At 44.9% G+C, this 15397-nt stretch overlaps 2 protein-coding genes across 8 annotated transcripts; both read right to left on the bottom strand.

Annotated features, from left to right (window-relative positions):
* Positions 1–775: 775 nt before the first annotated feature.
* LOC118282814 (gamma-crystallin M2-like) lies at positions 776–8893 on the bottom strand. 6 transcript variants are annotated; one of them, XM_035604275.2, is made up of 12 exons: positions 8758–8893; positions 7982–8017; positions 7785–7858; positions 7612–7693; positions 7410–7492; positions 6797–6890; positions 6483–6560; positions 6236–6323; positions 5924–6039; positions 2753–2791; positions 1916–2158; positions 776–1287 (listed from the first exon to the last, which is right to left on the bottom strand). In XM_035604275.2, the coding sequence occupies exons 3-12, from the start codon at positions 7823–7825 to the stop codon at positions 1012–1014; spliced, it is 1140 nt and encodes a 379-aa protein (XP_035460168.2). In that variant the 5' UTR covers positions 7826–7858; positions 7982–8017; positions 8758–8893; the 3' UTR covers positions 776–1011. The 6 variants fall into 6 exon arrangements, with proteins under 6 accessions (XP_035460168.2, XP_035460170.2, XP_035460171.2 ...); XM_035604277.2 differs by having other exon boundaries at positions 6236–6260; XM_035604278.2 differs by having other exon boundaries at positions 6236–6242.
* On the bottom strand, positions 8651–15391 carry sgo2 (shugoshin 2). 2 transcript variants are annotated; one of them, XM_035604273.2, is made up of 9 exons: positions 15242–15391; positions 14126–14264; positions 13852–14027; positions 13658–13732; positions 13093–13166; positions 12857–12996; positions 10150–12777; positions 9399–9510; positions 8651–9277 (listed from the first exon to the last, which is right to left on the bottom strand). In XM_035604273.2, exons 2-9 carry the CDS (start codon positions 14220–14222, stop codon positions 9145–9147), a joined length of 3435 nt encoding a protein of 1144 aa, XP_035460166.2. In that variant the 5' UTR covers positions 14223–14264; positions 15242–15391; the 3' UTR covers positions 8651–9144. The 2 variants fall into 2 exon arrangements, with proteins under 2 accessions (XP_035460166.2, XP_035460167.2); XM_035604274.2 differs by having other exon boundaries at positions 9399–9507.
* Positions 15392–15397: the final 6 nt, after the last annotated feature.

Genomic DNA, 15397 nt, shown 5'->3' with positions numbered 1-15397 from the left:
GACACAGGGACCAGTTCAGCTCAGCTCATCCACCATCTTGTGTCTGTTGTTGTCGTCAAGAGACGATTCAGTGCAAATTCATACGGTAAGAAACTGTGAGTGTGTCGTAAAGATGAGCAGATAATATATATATATATGAGTTTATAACTATGAATTTGTTCTGTACAGTCATTAGTAACAAATGTATGTAATGTGTTGTAATCGCATTATTACTATTGGTGTTTTGAACGTCCTGCAATGTGAATCTCTTACACAAGAACTGTTTTCTGGATTTTTAAAAGATAAAATAGACAACAAATACTGAATCATGAGACACTAATGTGGCTACTTTTTCACCAGATTTAATTGGTGGATGTAATAATTTTTATTTTTATTGGAGACAGTAATGAAAATAATAACAATAACTAGAAAAGGAAATTTTCTGAGGAAGTTGCTGTGTTAATGCTGCTGCTAAACAGATTGTTGGCTTGAATTTGCTGAAGGAGAATGAGGAGTAGGAAAAGAGAAATGGTGTAATTACTATGAATGTGAATATATTTCGTTGAATATTTTGGAAAGTATGAAAGTTATGAAAAAGTCCTAATGGAGCTGAACGTTTTGGTGATTCAGTGGTTTCTCGGTTGAAAAAAGTGGAAGTAGAAGATCATTTTTATGTAGAATAACATGTTATATCACCAGTGATATTAATCTGTTGTGTCCAAAATGGCCTTTTTTATGATTTGATTGAAGTCAGTGAAAAAACATTTATTCACAAGCGAAGAAGAGAAGAGAAGAGAGTTTTACAATAGATGAATTTATTGAGTTATTTAAAACAAGGTCATATTTGATGTGCCGGGTTCAATCTCTTCAGCACAGTGAAACATCCCACTCCACATCATCTCACCAGCATCACCAGTTTCCACAGATCGATGACTTTTACAAGAGGAACATTGTTTTTTTTATGAAGCTGAAATGTGAATTGAAAAAAAATCCAAAACAAAAAAAAAGCCAAGTGAGATTTTTTTCCTCAGATTAGAACTCAGTGATCCTGCGGAAGGAGCCGGTGGTGGCGCACGTGGCCCCCCAGTCGCTGAACTTGCGGTACTCGCCGGGCCTCATGAAGTACTGGCGCCCGCGGTAGTTGGGGTGCTCGTACAGGGTCCAGTAGCCGTCCATCACGTTGCAGGAGTAGATGTCGCGACTGCGGAAGTGGTCCTGCACCGACTCGCAGTCCTCGCTGAACTCCATCATCTGGCCCTGGAAGTTGGGCCGCTCGTAGATGCGCATGCGGTACGGGCCCTCGCTGGTCTGGAGGGGACACGCGGAGGGGGAGTTCAACATTCAGGTCAAAGGTCAGGCCCCTCGTCTTAGTCTTATTAATGCCCACCCAACCATTACACTCACATCAAGAGGAGAGTAAGTAAATAACTAGTTATTTTATTTTTAAGTAAATAAATAAATTATAAATAATAATAAATATAAAAATAAGTTTAATTTTTTTATATAAAATTAAATAAAAATAATTACAAAATGTATAATAAGATAGAAAAAAATAATTTAAATAATTACAAAAACAATTAAAAAAAAAACAGGGCCCCCTGTTCTACAGCTATGAGTGATCATCCTTCAGTCTTTTGTGTGAGATTAGTATTTAGATGTGAAATTTCAGGTCAAACCAAATCATAAATCAGGTTTTTTGAAAAGGCTTTTCTTTCTCCTATGAATGACATTTCGACCAAAATCCCTTATATTAAATTATATTCATCGAGTTTAGCATTTTGTGGAGGATAAGTGAAACTGTGTTTACAGTACATTTATCACTCTTTGCCTCATGCAAACACAAAAATAATACAGAAAACAAAGCAAACCACACATTTAGGCATTTAACACAAACACCATTTCTCTCACAGTGAACCAAACTTCTTTCCCCACTCACATAAGAGAAGGTGCGGCAGGAGCGGATGGTGTCGTTGTAGCCCATCCAGCGCTGGTAGTCCGGGTACTCCCCCCGGGTCAGGACGTACTGGTAGCCGGTGTAGTTGGGCTTCTCGTACAGGACCCAGCAGCCGCTCTCCACCTTGATGGAGTTGCAGCGGCTGAAGTGGGGGTGCATGTCGGGGCAGTCGGTGTCGCACTCATAGGAGCGGCCCTGGAAGTTCCTGTCCTCGTAAAATGTGATCTGGAAATGATAATAATAATAATAATATTACATTTTATTTGTAAGGCACGTGTCATTTGTTAAAAGTAATCCCAAAGTGCTACAGAATTAAAAAAAAAAAAAAGATTAAAAAACAGGAGCAAAAACTAAAAAATGCAAAATTATCAAAAAAAAAATTTAAAGTCAAAAAGTTTGTTACAACAAGGATTTTATATTTACCACCTTGCTTTGGGAATTGGGTGCTTCATTGTGGAAAATTAAGAACATTTTAATCTGAATACATTGTATAGTTTTTGCAGCGTTAACACAGTCATAACTGTATTAAATTGGAATTACGGGAATTGCTTTTCTTCACTGTAAAAGAGTCAAAGAAACTTTTAACTCTGGGCCAGTTACTTCCAAGTCTTGACTGATCCTTGTGGAAACTTTAATCAGATTATGTCAAAGTTAACCCGATTACTCCGAGTGTGTGTGTGTGTGTCGTCTCAATGCCCAGAACCTGATGGAAGTAGTTTCATCACAGTTACAGACTCTTTGTAAATAAACAGAAGGAATATGTGGTAACTGCCCCCCACTCTGAAGACTGATTAAAGCCAGAGGAACTCTTTCTCTTACCTTACTACTCATCCTGCAGAGAGAGCTGGAGCCAGTCGCCTATACGGGGAAAAAATCGGTGGTCTCACAAAGCAGCAGCGCAGCCCCCCGCTATATAAACCTCAATCAAAGGGTTAGGGGATCCTGCTTCAGCCGTTTGTTCAATGAGCGGGGATTTAACGCGCTGGCATCGCTGCCAAAAGTCTTGATCCTGGGCATAGAGCAGGAATCCCTGAGTCATCAGAGCAAAAAAAAAAAAAAACGTGCCGGCAGGCGAATTGCTGACCGGCGGTGAACCGCTTTATTGATATGGACACGTTTTATCCACTAATCCGTCATCAGGTGGATTAAAGTTTCCAGGCACAGACAGAAAGTCAGCGGTCATCACAAAACAACACGGCCTCCGACTTGTTGGGTGAGTAACTGCTAAACCAGACAGAAAATATGAATATATATATAAATAAAATATACGTATAACATCAGCATCATTTCAGTGTCATCACCACAGATGTTGACAGCAAAAACAACAACAACAACAACTGAATAATGAGCATCTGTCTTTATCAATTCTTTTCTCCAAATGCCTTAAAAATCTAAATCAGAGTTTGTCTGTATGAGGTAAAGACGGAAGAGTTGTTGATCTGTAAAAGTCGAGCAGTGTTTTCCACAAGAAAAGAGACGTAACGTCCGTAAAGAGGAGGAGTGGGAGGAGGAAGAATAAGAGGAAGATGATGAAGAGGAGGAAGAGGAGGAGGTGCCGAGGGAGGACGTCAGTCGTGCAGAGACTCCTGGGAACCTTCATAGTGCCCAGCTCTGTCCTCAGGACCATCACTGCTGTCCTGAGAGGAGCGAGGAGAGGAGAGAGGAGAGAGGAGAGGAAGTGAGGAGAGAGGAGAGAGGAGAGGAAGTGAGGAGAGAGGAGAGAGGAGAGTGGAGAGGAAGTGAGGAGAGAGGAGAGAGGAGAGGAAGTGAGGAGAGAGGAGAGAGGAGAGAGGAGAGGAAGTGAGGAGAGAGGAGAGGAAGTGAGGAGAGAGGAGAGAGGAGAGGAAGTGAGGAGAGAGGAGAGAGGAGAGAGGAGAGGAAGTGAGGAGAGAGGAGAGAGGAGAGTGGAGAGGAAGTGAGGAGAGAGGAGAGAGGAGAGAGGAGAGGAAGTGAGGAGAGAGGAGAGAGGAGAGAGGAGAGGAAGTGAGGAGAGAGGAGAGGAAGTGAGGAGAGAGGAGAGAGGAGAGGAAGTGAGGAGAGAGGAGAGGAAGTGAGGAGAGAGGAGAGAGGAGAGAGGAGAGAGGAGAGAGGAGAGGAAGTGAGGAGAGAGGAGAGAGGAGAGGAAGTGAGGAGAGAGGAGATGAGGAGAGAGGAGAGGAAGTGAGGAGAGAGGAGATGAGGAGAGAGGAGAGGAAGTGAGGAGAGAGGAGATGAGGAGAGAGGAGAGGAAGTGAGGAGAGAGGAGAGAGGAGAGGAAGTGAGGAGAGAGGAGATGAGGAGAGAGGAGAGGAAGTGAGGAGAGAGGAGAGAGGAGAGAGGAGAGAGGAGAGGAAGTGAGGAGAGAGGAGAGAGGAGAGGAAGTGAGGAGAGAGGAGAGAGGAGAGAGGAGAGGAAGTGAGGAGAGAGGAGAGAGGAGAGTGGAGAGGAAGTGAGGAGAGAGGAGAGAGGAGAGAGGAGAGGAAGTGAGGAGAGAGGAGAGAGGAGAGAGGAGAGGAAGTGAGGAGAGAGGAGAGGAAGTGAGGAGAGAGGAGAGAGGAGAGGAAGTGAGGAGAGAGGAGAGGAAGTGAGGAGAGAGGAGAGAGGAGAGAGGAGAGAGGAGAGAGGAGAGGAAGTGAGGAGAGAGGAGAGAGGAGAGGAAGTGAGGAGAGAGGAGATGAGGAGAGAGGAGAGGAAGTGAGGAGAGAGGAGATGAGGAGAGAGGAGAGGAAGTGAGGAGAGAGGAGATGAGGAGAGAGGAGAGGAAGTGAGGAGAGAGGAGAGAGGAGAGGAAGTGAGGAGAGAGGAGATGAGGAGAGAGGAGAGGAAGTGAGGAGAGAGGAGAGAGGAGAGAGGAGAGAGGAGAGGAAGTGAGGAGAGAGGAGAGAGGAGAGGAAGTGAGGAGAGAGGAGAGAGGAGAGAGGAGAGGAAGTGAGGAGAGAGGAGAGAGGAGAGTGGAGAGGAAGTGAGGAGAGAGGAGAGAGGAGAGAGGAGAGGAAGTGAGGAGAGAGGAGAGAGGAGAGGAAGTGAGGAGAGAGGAGAGAGGAGAGAGGAGAGGAAGTGAGGAGAGAGGAGAGAGGAGAGTGGAGAGGAAGTGAGGAGAGAGGAGAGAGGAGAGAGGAGAGGAAGTGAGGAGAGAGGAGAGAGGAGAGAGGAGAGGAAGTGAGGAGAGAGGAGAGGAAGTGAGGAGAGAGGAGAGAGGAGAGGAAGTGAGGAGAGAGGAGAGGAAGTGAGGAGAGAGGAGAGAGGAGAGAGGAGAGAGGAGAGGAAGTGAGGAGAGAGGAGAGGAAGTGAGGAGAGAGGAGATGAGGAGAGAGGAGAGGAAGTGAGGAGAGAGGAGAGAGGAGAGAGGAGAGAGGAGAGGAAGTGAGGAGAGAGGAGAGAGGAGAGAGGAGAGGAAGTGAGGAGAGAGGAGAGGAAGTGAGGAGAGAGGAGAGAGGAGAGGAAGTGAGGAGAGAGGAGATGAGGAGAGAGGAGAGGAAGTGAGGAGAGAGGAGAGAGGAGAGGAAGTGAGGAGAGAGGAGAGAGGAGAGAGGAGAGGAAGTGAGGAGAGAGGAGAGAGGAGAGAGGAGAGAGGAGAGGAAGTGAGGAGAGAGGAGAGAGGAGAGAGGAGAGGAAGTGAGGAGAGAGGAGAGAGGAGAGGAAGTGAGGAGAGAGGAGAGAGGAGAGGAAGTGAGGAGAGAGGAAGTGAGGAGAGAGGAGAGAGGAGAGGAAGTGAGGAGAGAGGAGAGAGGAGAGGAAGTGAGGAGAGAGGAGAGGAAGTGAGGAGAGAGGAGAGGAGGGGAGGAGAGGAAGTGAGGAGAGAGGAGAAAGGAGAGGAAGTGAGGAGAGAGGAGAGAGGAGAGGAGGGGAGGAGAGGAAGTGAGGAGAGAGGAGAGAGGAGATGAGGAGAGGAGGCATTAGATACAGATGATGATCTGTTTAGATCCACACGGTGGCAGCAGAGGAATTTAACATGTTTTAAACCAAGTCACTTCTCTCTTTCTTTCAAAACGTGATGTTGCAGATACTCACGCTGAGGAAGGAGCGAGACGAGGAGGAGGAGGAGGAGGATGAAGACTGAGCTGAGACTCGTCCAGGCGGGACGTTCACCTTCGCCCTCTCTGACAGCCATCGCTCCAACTTCTGATCTGGAACAGGTTTGATAATGTGCAAACAAATCAAGATTGTTCCAGGTTAACTTCAGAAAACTGTGTTCAATAATTTTCCTACACACACACACACACACACACACACACACACACACACACTCACTCACTCACTCACTCACTCACTCACTCACTCACTCACTCACTCACTCACTCACTCACTCACTCACTCACTCACTGTGCTTCTGGGAGTGGTTCACCGCCTTGTACGAGCCCAGCATCGCAAACGGGTGGTAGGACAGAGTGAAGGGACAGACGATCGAGCTCTGAGGTTAAGACCAAAAAATATGCAATAAAACTTTCCAATACGACCAAAATAAGATATTGGAAGAAGACGCAAAAGCCACGCCAGCAGCTCCCATAGCTGTTAGATAGACCCACACAGTGTGTGTGTGTGTGTGTGTGTGTGTGTGTGTCGGCCGTACCTTGGATCGCTGGTTGGGATACGAAGCTGCTGGTTTACACCTGTACAGAGTCAGGATGTCGTCCACTGGCAGACTGCTCTGAGGCGGGAACATGAGCAGAGGTCAACAAGTGAACATGTTCTGCTCACGGTTTTAACTGAGGCGGGAAAGTCAAGAAAAAGAAATTCATCATTAACTGAATGAATTCAAAAAAAGAAAAAGAAACACAGGTGAGTGCAGAAGCCAAATACAGATACAATTTTTTATTGGACTGTATTTACTGGGACGTTAAGATTTAATAAAAGCCGAGTTCATGCGTGAATATCTCTTCTCACCATGATGATCCCAGCGAACGACGACAGGATCATGGCTTCCCGCTCGCGGCGGTTCGGGTACCGGGCTCTTCCTCCCGAGCTGCTTGTGGCTCCGCTGCGGGAAAAGTCGGGATAAAAAATTCAACACAAGTCAAATTCAGCTTCTTGGAAATGGTGCGACTTTAAAAAAAAGACTCCCGGCTGAACTCGTGACGTCTACTGTGGCTTGTGTAAATGGAAAAATTGATGCAGTCGGAGACCGCGGACGTCTTAATCATAAGTATTTATTTCAAAGAGAGATTCTAGTTCGTTACACAGATCAACAAGTGGTCAGAGCATGGTGTCCCCAAAAAACCTCCCTATCCCAGGCAGGGTGATGTGTTTACTGCATATAATAATAATATGAATAATGTCGTCATCTCACACACAGAATGTCTGTCTCCATAGAAACGCTCTGTCTCTGTACATTTAGGACGAAGGACAAACTTATTAACCACACTCAACACAGCTGGGCTGATACCAGGTCAGTGTTTTTCCTAAAGATGGAAAATTGAAATAACTTAAACCTACAACAGCAGCTTTACTGTAGTTTTTTTGTCTTAACTTTAAGTCCATAAAGACGAAAGCAGCTCACATGATGTTGCTGTCCAGAACATCCCGTCCTCCGTCCTTGTCCAACCACCAGAGAGCGACATTGATCGCAAGATCATAATGAGCCTGGAACACATGAAACACACACCGCAGCGGACGCAACACACAAACATTACAATAATTATGTACATAATTCATAGGGCAGCTGCTATGACAACAATAACCAGCTCTGTTCGTTTCTTTACCAGGTCGTCCAGCACGGTGGACGTCCCCTTCCCCTTTGGATCAAATGCATTTTCTCTTAGTTTCTGTCCGATGTAGTCGCCGCTGTTCACATCAGAGAATAAAATTAAAATCAGTTGCCATTTTCATAATTTGATTTATTCATAGTGTGGCTTTTTTTCCACCGTCCACTCACATAAGAGCCTCCACGTCTCTTTTCAGCTGCCGTGCTCCCATTTTATGAAACGACAAACTTTTCACGTGCGACTCCTGCATAGACAATGGGACGACATTTATACAAACTATTCTGCTGCACTTTTTTTTTTACATAATCCTCTGATGAAACAACTGATGTTGTGTTGGTGGCGACGCTCCGCTTGTGTAAGTGTTCACCTGACAGTGCTGCGTAGCCAGGCGGGAACCCGACACCTTTTTGGGATCACACACACACACACACACACACACACACACACACACACACACACACACACACACACACACACACACACACACACACACACACACACACACACACACACACACACACACACACACACACACACACACACACACACACACACACACACACACGTCACTCAATATGAGCCTTTCACAGACATATCGGCATCAGCACTTATGTTTATATTTCATTGTACTGAATAAACAATGCAAAAAAAAAAGTGCATGTCTTATTTTCTTTTCTTAATTCAAGTTTTATTTATTTGGTTGAATTTTGTTCTCTTTTGATTTATAGTTATTTCTGATAAAGTTTATGGTTAAAACTAAAATATCAAGCCTCAATTACATTTCCTTTACATAAAGGTTTGATAACGACGCCTATATATATCTATATATATATAGATATATATAAAAAAATACCGGCCGATGTATGAGTATTGGAAATCTTGTACTCGCCAATATCGATATCGGCCCCCAAAATTCAATATCGATCGGGCTCTACATAAAAGTGCTGCGTTGCCAGGCAGGAAATGAACCTGACACTTTGTTGGGATCACACACACACATGAAACATGTGTAACAAAATCCAAAACTGAAACCCTCTCTTCTGAGCAATAACAACATTTTAATGGGAATTTTTAAAGAAATAAAAAAGAAAACAGCAACATATTTAAAAACTCATCACACATCAGTCGAGTGTCTGAACTCACCGTCGTCCAGAACGAGCAGAAACCAACGACACAAGACGGAGCCGACAACACTTCAGCTCACATGACGACAACAACAAGCTGAACACGGTCGGCTGCGGTGCTGCAGTAGCAGCGGCGGATGTAGGAACCTCTGTGGGGGAACCTTTGTGGGGGAACAGTGACGTGGCTCAGACGTCTCAGGTGATCGGACAGAAACTGAATAATTAACGACGACCTGCTCAGTGTCATTGTGGAGCCGAGCTCGGCAGAACCTACACGTCACATTCAGTGTCTGTAAAGACACGTGAGCATCGGACGAGCCGCCAGGAAACTGGTTGATTCAAATGACTTGTAAAAAAGTTTTTAAAGAATTAGATAAAAATAAAGCAGATTAAAAGAAAGAAATCATCAGTCCGTCACAATGGATCTTTCATTCGTCGTCTTGGCCGCCATCTTTTTCTGCTTCTTCTTCTTTCCGTCCTTAAACACCGGAGAGCTCAGGAACTTGCTGTCGGTGAACTTGTCTCCACGCCTTATTTTGCTGTTTGAAACAAAATATATATATATATATATATATATGTATAAATTTAAATATTGACTCACAGCTGTTTTCTGGTGTAATTAATACTGAAACATGCTTCATGAAGAAAAGGGGATGTCACCTGTTGAGGGGCGGCTCCTTGTAACTGACGACACCGTGACGTCTCCGGGTTCGTCCTCTGGTTCCACTGTCGGGAGTCGTGTTGGTCAGTGATGTCAGGACTCGTCCTGCTGCTGCGACACAACAACAACAACCGGTCAGAGGGAGAGTTTCTCATTAACAAACTCTGCTCTTAAAATCAGCCACACTCGTGTCAGTATTTTATAATATTTTCTCACGTACCATCATTTAATTCTAATTATAATAAACAAGCCTTTCACAAAAATATTGATATCAGCATTTATGTTGCACGCTAAATTAGTTTTATTTAAATTTTACCTTGAATAATTATGTTTCCCTCATTTATTTCTAAATTCCAGTTCTATTTATTTTTGGATATAAAAATATTTGGATATTATTTGTTTTCTTGTTATCTATAGTTATATACCACAGAGTTTATGATAATATATATATATGAATATTCATATACACATACACATATATACATTTATATATTTATATTTACATATGCACATATATACATATATAAATATACATACATTTATACATACACACAAACACGTAAAACAAACACAAATACATATATATAAATATATACAACTCTAAATATATGTATATATATATTTATAGTTATAGTTATATATAAAAAGTTGATAATTGATATCTGAAGCAAGTTAACGTAGGCGATACATCAAACACGTTTAATCGGGTTAAAAAACGTGAATGTATGAATATATATATCAAAAACACACCTGGAGATGCTTCTGTTGTAGCAGCAGCAGACTCTTGGATCAGCTCCGCCCCCCTGCCCGGCTCCGCCCCCCTGCCTGGCACCTCTCTCTGTGGACTCGCCAGGAGAGAGCCCACCTCGGTGTTGGCGGTGCTGACGTCCATGTCCAGCCACGGCGGCATCTCGTCCATCAGCGCGTCTCCCACGTTCTGAGGAGCTGCCTCGTTGCCGGCGTCAGACGTCCTTGTGTTGTGCAGTGAAACCCCGTCTTGTGTTTTACGCGAGCAGACGACAAACGTCTGCCTCGGATTTCTGGTCTCTGCGGCCGAGAGCAGCTTGGATTTCGCTTGACGCTCTTTCAGTTTCAAATCCGTCCTGGACTTTGACTTGGAGGATTTTAAATGTTCAAAGATGTCGACCTGTTCACCCGTGTCCCGATGCGAGTCGGCCATTTGTAAAGCATGTCCTTCTCTTCTGTCAGGCGAAGCATCAGCAGCTTCCTGAAGACGACGAGCCTCGTCCTCAGATTTAAATCCTTTGTTGCTGCGGCTACTTTTGTTTTTCATCCCCTCGTCATGTGAAAGGTCATCATTCTCCTTCCTCTGCGTTGCTTTCTTCTTCTTCTTCTTCTCTTCTGTCCTGGCTTTTTTAGGTTTCTGAAACTCTGCGCCTGTGGAAGCGTCTTGGATCACCGCCACCCCCTCGCCAGGCTCCGCCCCCCTGCCTGGCACCTCTCTCTGTGGACTCGCCAGGAGAGAGCCCATCTCGGTGTTGGCGGTGCTGACGTCCATGTCCAGCCACGGCGGCATCTCGTCCATCAGCGCGTCTCCCACGTTCTGAGGAGCTGCCTCGTTGCCGGCGTCAGACGTCCTCGTGTTGTGCAGTGAAACCCCGTCTTCTGTTTTAAGCGAGCAGACGACAAACGTCTGCCTCGGATTTCTGGTCTCTGCGGCCGAGAAGGGCTTGGATTTGGCTTGACGCTCTTTCTGTTTCAAATCCGTCCTGGACTTTGACTTGGAGGGTTTTGAATGTTCAAAGACGTTGACCTGTTCGCTCGTGTCCCGCTGCGAGTCGGCCATCTGTAAATCATCTGACTGTTCTTCTCTTCTGTCAGGCAAAGCATCAGCAGCTTCCTGAAGACGACGAGCTTCGTGCTCAGATTTAAATCCTTTGTTGCTGCGGCTGCTTTTATTCTTCTTCCTCTTGTCATTTGATGGGTCGTCACTCTCTTTCCTGTGCGTTTCTTTCTTCTTCTTCTCTTCTCTCCTGGCTTTTTTAGGTTTCTGAAACTCGGCGCCTGCGGCAGCATCTTGGTTCAGCGGCGGCACTTCGTGGTTAGTGTCGCTGATTGAGTCACCGTGTAAGCTCCCGGCGTCCTGAGTGGCCCCCCACGGACGCTTACCGGACCCCTGCGTCTCCTCAGTGCTGCGCCGGCGTAGATCTGATTCTGAATGTTGCCGAGCGACACCTCCTGCGTCCGTGACAGTTGGCGGTTCCTCTGCCTCGCGGCTGAAGGATCCCGGAGGAGGCCTGAAGTCCTGGTCTGCGGCTCGGTACTCGGGCGACATGTTGATCGATGAGGTGCAATCCCCCGTCACCGAGACGACAAACGTCCCTCTGCATCTCGATGAGCGACTTCCCGCTGAGGTCTGAATGTCGCTCTGAGGTTGACTGACACTCGGGGAACGACGGCCCATCTGCTCCGACTCGGGATGTGTGATCTCGTCTGCGCAAAACTGGAACTCTCCCGGTGTTTCCTGGTCTTTGCGATTCCCCTGAACGTCGTCTTCCACTCCGTGACGGAGCTGTTCCGATTCGGACCAGCTGCTCTCAATTATATGAGGCGGTAAATCGTACGAAGGCTTCTTGGTGACTGACGTCGCCCTTCGGCCTCTGGTCCTCGACCTCCGGCACGTGATTCTGGACACTGCGTGTTCCGCAGCATCGTCTTCCTCCGGTGGTAATTCAACACCTCCGCTGGTTTCAGAGAATCTGTTTCTGAGATCCGTGAAATAATCGTCAGGATCCGGTGAGACGACGTCATGGGTCTTGGACATTGATTTGTCCTTTGAAGTTTTCTGACAGTTGCCAGCTTCGAACTTGCTCAGTTTGGGAATGCGAGAGGAAACGACACTCGTTTTGTGTGATGGTTTTGTGTGGAACTCTCTGAAGTCCTCACAATCATCCGTCTGTAACACGGAGTCAGAGCGAGCAGTCAGAGCCTCACTCATCTTCACGTCAGCTACGCTTGACACGCAGGCTTCTTCTTCTTTGTGCTTCTCGCGTTTAGGCTTGCCGGTCCTGCCGGGCTTTTTCTTGGCCTTGGTTTCCACCACGACGATCTCAGGAGCATCGCTCTTCGTCATCTCCATTGTCGCGTTCAGGTGCACCGTTTCCTCTCGTTTGTCACTGATCTCCGGTTCAGTTTCCGTGACCGAGCCACCGGCGGGGTACACGACGGCGGCGGCGGAGGAGGACGGTTTGGATCTTTCACAGGTCTGACTGTTCTGAGGACAGACTGACTGAGAGAAAATCATGGACAGCCTCTCGACTTCCTGCCTCAGGCTGCTGGACGGGCGGGACGATCCCGTTCCCGTCTGCGGAGCTTGTGTGCGCTGACTCGAAGGCCATTTCTCAACATCTATATGATCTGTGAAATAAATATACAAATTACTTTAGATAACTGTAAAATACAAACATCAGAACATTCAGATCTTTTGTCCCTTTACCTCTGTTAACATCTGTGAACTTTACGGGTTTACTCTGAATACAAAGGACGTTGTCGTCCATCAGGTCCGTTGTCACGTGTTTGCTGGGACACAACGAATCCCTGGACGTTTGCGGTCGAGGTGGCAACTGATCCGTGAGACTAAACAGGGAGAGGACGAGGTGGAAACTGACTGAATCAAAAAAAAGGCTCTTCGATCAAAGCGCATTTTTAATCCGAATAAAAATATTTTCTCACTTTGCCCCGGCGAGACTTTCCTCGTTGACGTTGCCGAACAAGGTATTGTTGTCCTGAGACTGTTTAGGGAGATCCTGTGGGAAATAAATACAGACGCAGTCATAGATTATATATCCAGTAGAGTTTGTTTTCCTCTATCAGTATTTAGTCTAGTGATTGTGGTGTGTGGAACAAAATTGTAGATGTGGGCTTCTCGTCTCTACTTGACTGTGGAGATATTTGTTCTCATTAAACTTTCAAAACAATTTGTCTCTTACTAAATCTGCCTCATCACATCTCTTTTGAACATACATTTATACACCAGATGTAAATCATGAACACCGAACGACAAGATGTGATTGTGATGGATTGGCAACAATGTATTAGTATTTAAATATATATATATATATATTTAAATATAAATATATATGTGGTTCGTGCAGATTCAAAGTCTCATCGTGTGATTTCAGCAGTGAAACACTAACATCGAGACAATGACGTGAGGAAATATTAAATTATATTGGTTTATGTTCAGACGACTCAAACTAAGCAGCAGAAGTTAACACTTAATGAGAGGAATCCTTACAGTTTCGGAGAAAAGCTCGGCCGCCATGTCGAAGTGCTCCAGAGTGTTTGAGTGTAGGTTTTTCAAGATGAGGAGCTGCGACAGGAAACACAATATGAACCGCATTCGATCAGAACATCTGTCTGTATGCAATTAAACAAATACTCGTTCTGTCAGAGGCGACTCTCTTCATTCACGTGAACAAACAAACCCACCAGCTTCCTGTCCTTGTACTTCCTGGTGGCGAGCTCGAAGCACAGAGCCTCCACCTGTTTCTGCAGATACACGATCTCCCGCTCCAGCTGCCGGCTCCGCTCCTTCTGCGCCGCCAGAGCCAGAGCCAGTGCTTTGTTGTTTGTCTTCAGAGAGACCTTGAAGAAGGACGACGTGTCTGGTGTGAGGCAACGAGAAAAAGGAATACAACGTTAATAATTCGTATCATATAGGAGATTAATTTCACATATGTGTTCAAATGACTGACGGACTCACTGAGGATCTTGTTCTTGATCTTTGACGCTGCAGCTGACGTCTGCTTGACAGCTTTTAAAGGCGTCATCATCTTGTTCATGTCAGCGAACATCATCATCACATGAACGTGACGAGTCGCTTGGGTGAAAGAATTAATAACCTGGGTAAAAAACAAACAGTTAGCAGCAGATTCACCTTTCAGACTACACAATTAATATGTTACTAATATTAAAGGTGGGCAGATCGTTCCTCAAAGTATTGATACTGCCGACACGACTTCCTGTTTTGAGCCTCATTTAGAGACCTGCAACAGTTCATTGATCGACAGAAATTAATCTTGAACCATTTCAATAGTTGATAAATAATGGTTGTGAATTTTCAAGGAGAGATTCCAAACATTTGTCTGTTTGAATCTTGTCTAATTTGACCCTTTTCTTTGTCGAATCAGAATAAGAGATGACCGATATTGATTTTTTGATACATCGGCCAATATATAAATATAAATATAAAGAAAAGAAAACACAAATACAACAATCTATGTAGACACATTTATTTTTCCTAAAATGTAAAACATAAATGCTATTTTTTTCCTATGCATTGTTTATTTTGTACAATGAAATATTTCATATTGATAAACATGTGCACTGATGACACCGATATATCGGCCAGGCTCTAATACATACACACATATATAACATATATAAACCTCATAAATCATAACATATTTCTCTCTCTTACAACAAAGTGAATTAAAGGCTTTGAACCATAATAATAAATCTGAATTATTATGAGTTTGTATGACTTGGAATCGGATTAAAAACTAACCTGGTGATAACAATAATCTCCTTATTCCTTATTGAATGCTCAATGAATCTATACAAAGTTACATAACATACTAGCATATGCTGTAATATGGATCAGCTTGGTAGGATTTATTATAGCAGATGAGCAGTAGATCATATTCTATAAATGTGGTGTGCAGGTAATCCATCTACAACATGCTAACGTCGTCAGTTGGCTAACGACGTTAGCATGTAGCTAACGCATCGAAACTGCGACTCCGCTGCTAACCGGCGGTTTTAGCCAGTTGCAAACAAGTTCGTCTCTAAACTCAGAGCAGACTTTGTGTCTACTCACCTTCAACCAGCGACACGCTTCTCCTCCGGTCAGTAACTGTCCTCAGTTATGACAGTGTTGATGAAATAAAACCAATAACTGTGACTTTTCTAACCATCGCTCGATTCAAACATCAACAGAAAGACCGCCGCGCGTCTGCGCATGTGCGCGGAGGCG

This window comes from Scophthalmus maximus, chromosome 14 (genome assembly GCF_022379125.1).
Source record: "Scophthalmus maximus strain ysfricsl-2021 chromosome 14, ASM2237912v1, whole genome shotgun sequence".
NCBI lineage: Eukaryota > Metazoa > Chordata > Actinopteri > Pleuronectiformes > Scophthalmidae > Scophthalmus > Scophthalmus maximus.
This window is presented reverse-complemented; position numbering and strand designations above follow the sequence as displayed.

Bases quoted from the DNA above. Each gene is read 5' to 3' on its own strand.
- LOC118282814 (XM_035604275.2), bottom strand. From the start codon at position 7,825: ATGGGAGCACGGCAGCTGAAAAGAGACGTGGAGGCTCTTAT. The intron at 7,694-7,784 runs GTGAGTGGACGG...TGATGTGAACAG, and splicing joins AGAGACGTGGAGGCTCTTAT to CGGCGACTACATCGGACAGA. The intron at 6,040-6,235 runs GTGAGTGAGTGA...AACCTGTTCCAG, and splicing joins GAACCACTCCCAGAAGCACA to ATCAGAAGTTGGAGCGATGG.
- sgo2 (XM_035604273.2), bottom strand. From the start codon at position 14,222: ATGATGATGTTCGCTGACATGAACAAGATGATGACGCCTTTAAAAGCT. The intron at 13,733-13,851 runs GTGGGTTTGTTT...TTCCTGTCGCAG, and splicing joins AGTACAAGGACAGGAAGCTG to CTCCTCATCTTGAAAAACCT. The intron at 12,778-12,856 runs GTAAAGGGACAA...TTTATTTCACAG, and splicing joins GTTCACAGATGTTAACAGAG to ATCATATAGATGTTGAGAAA.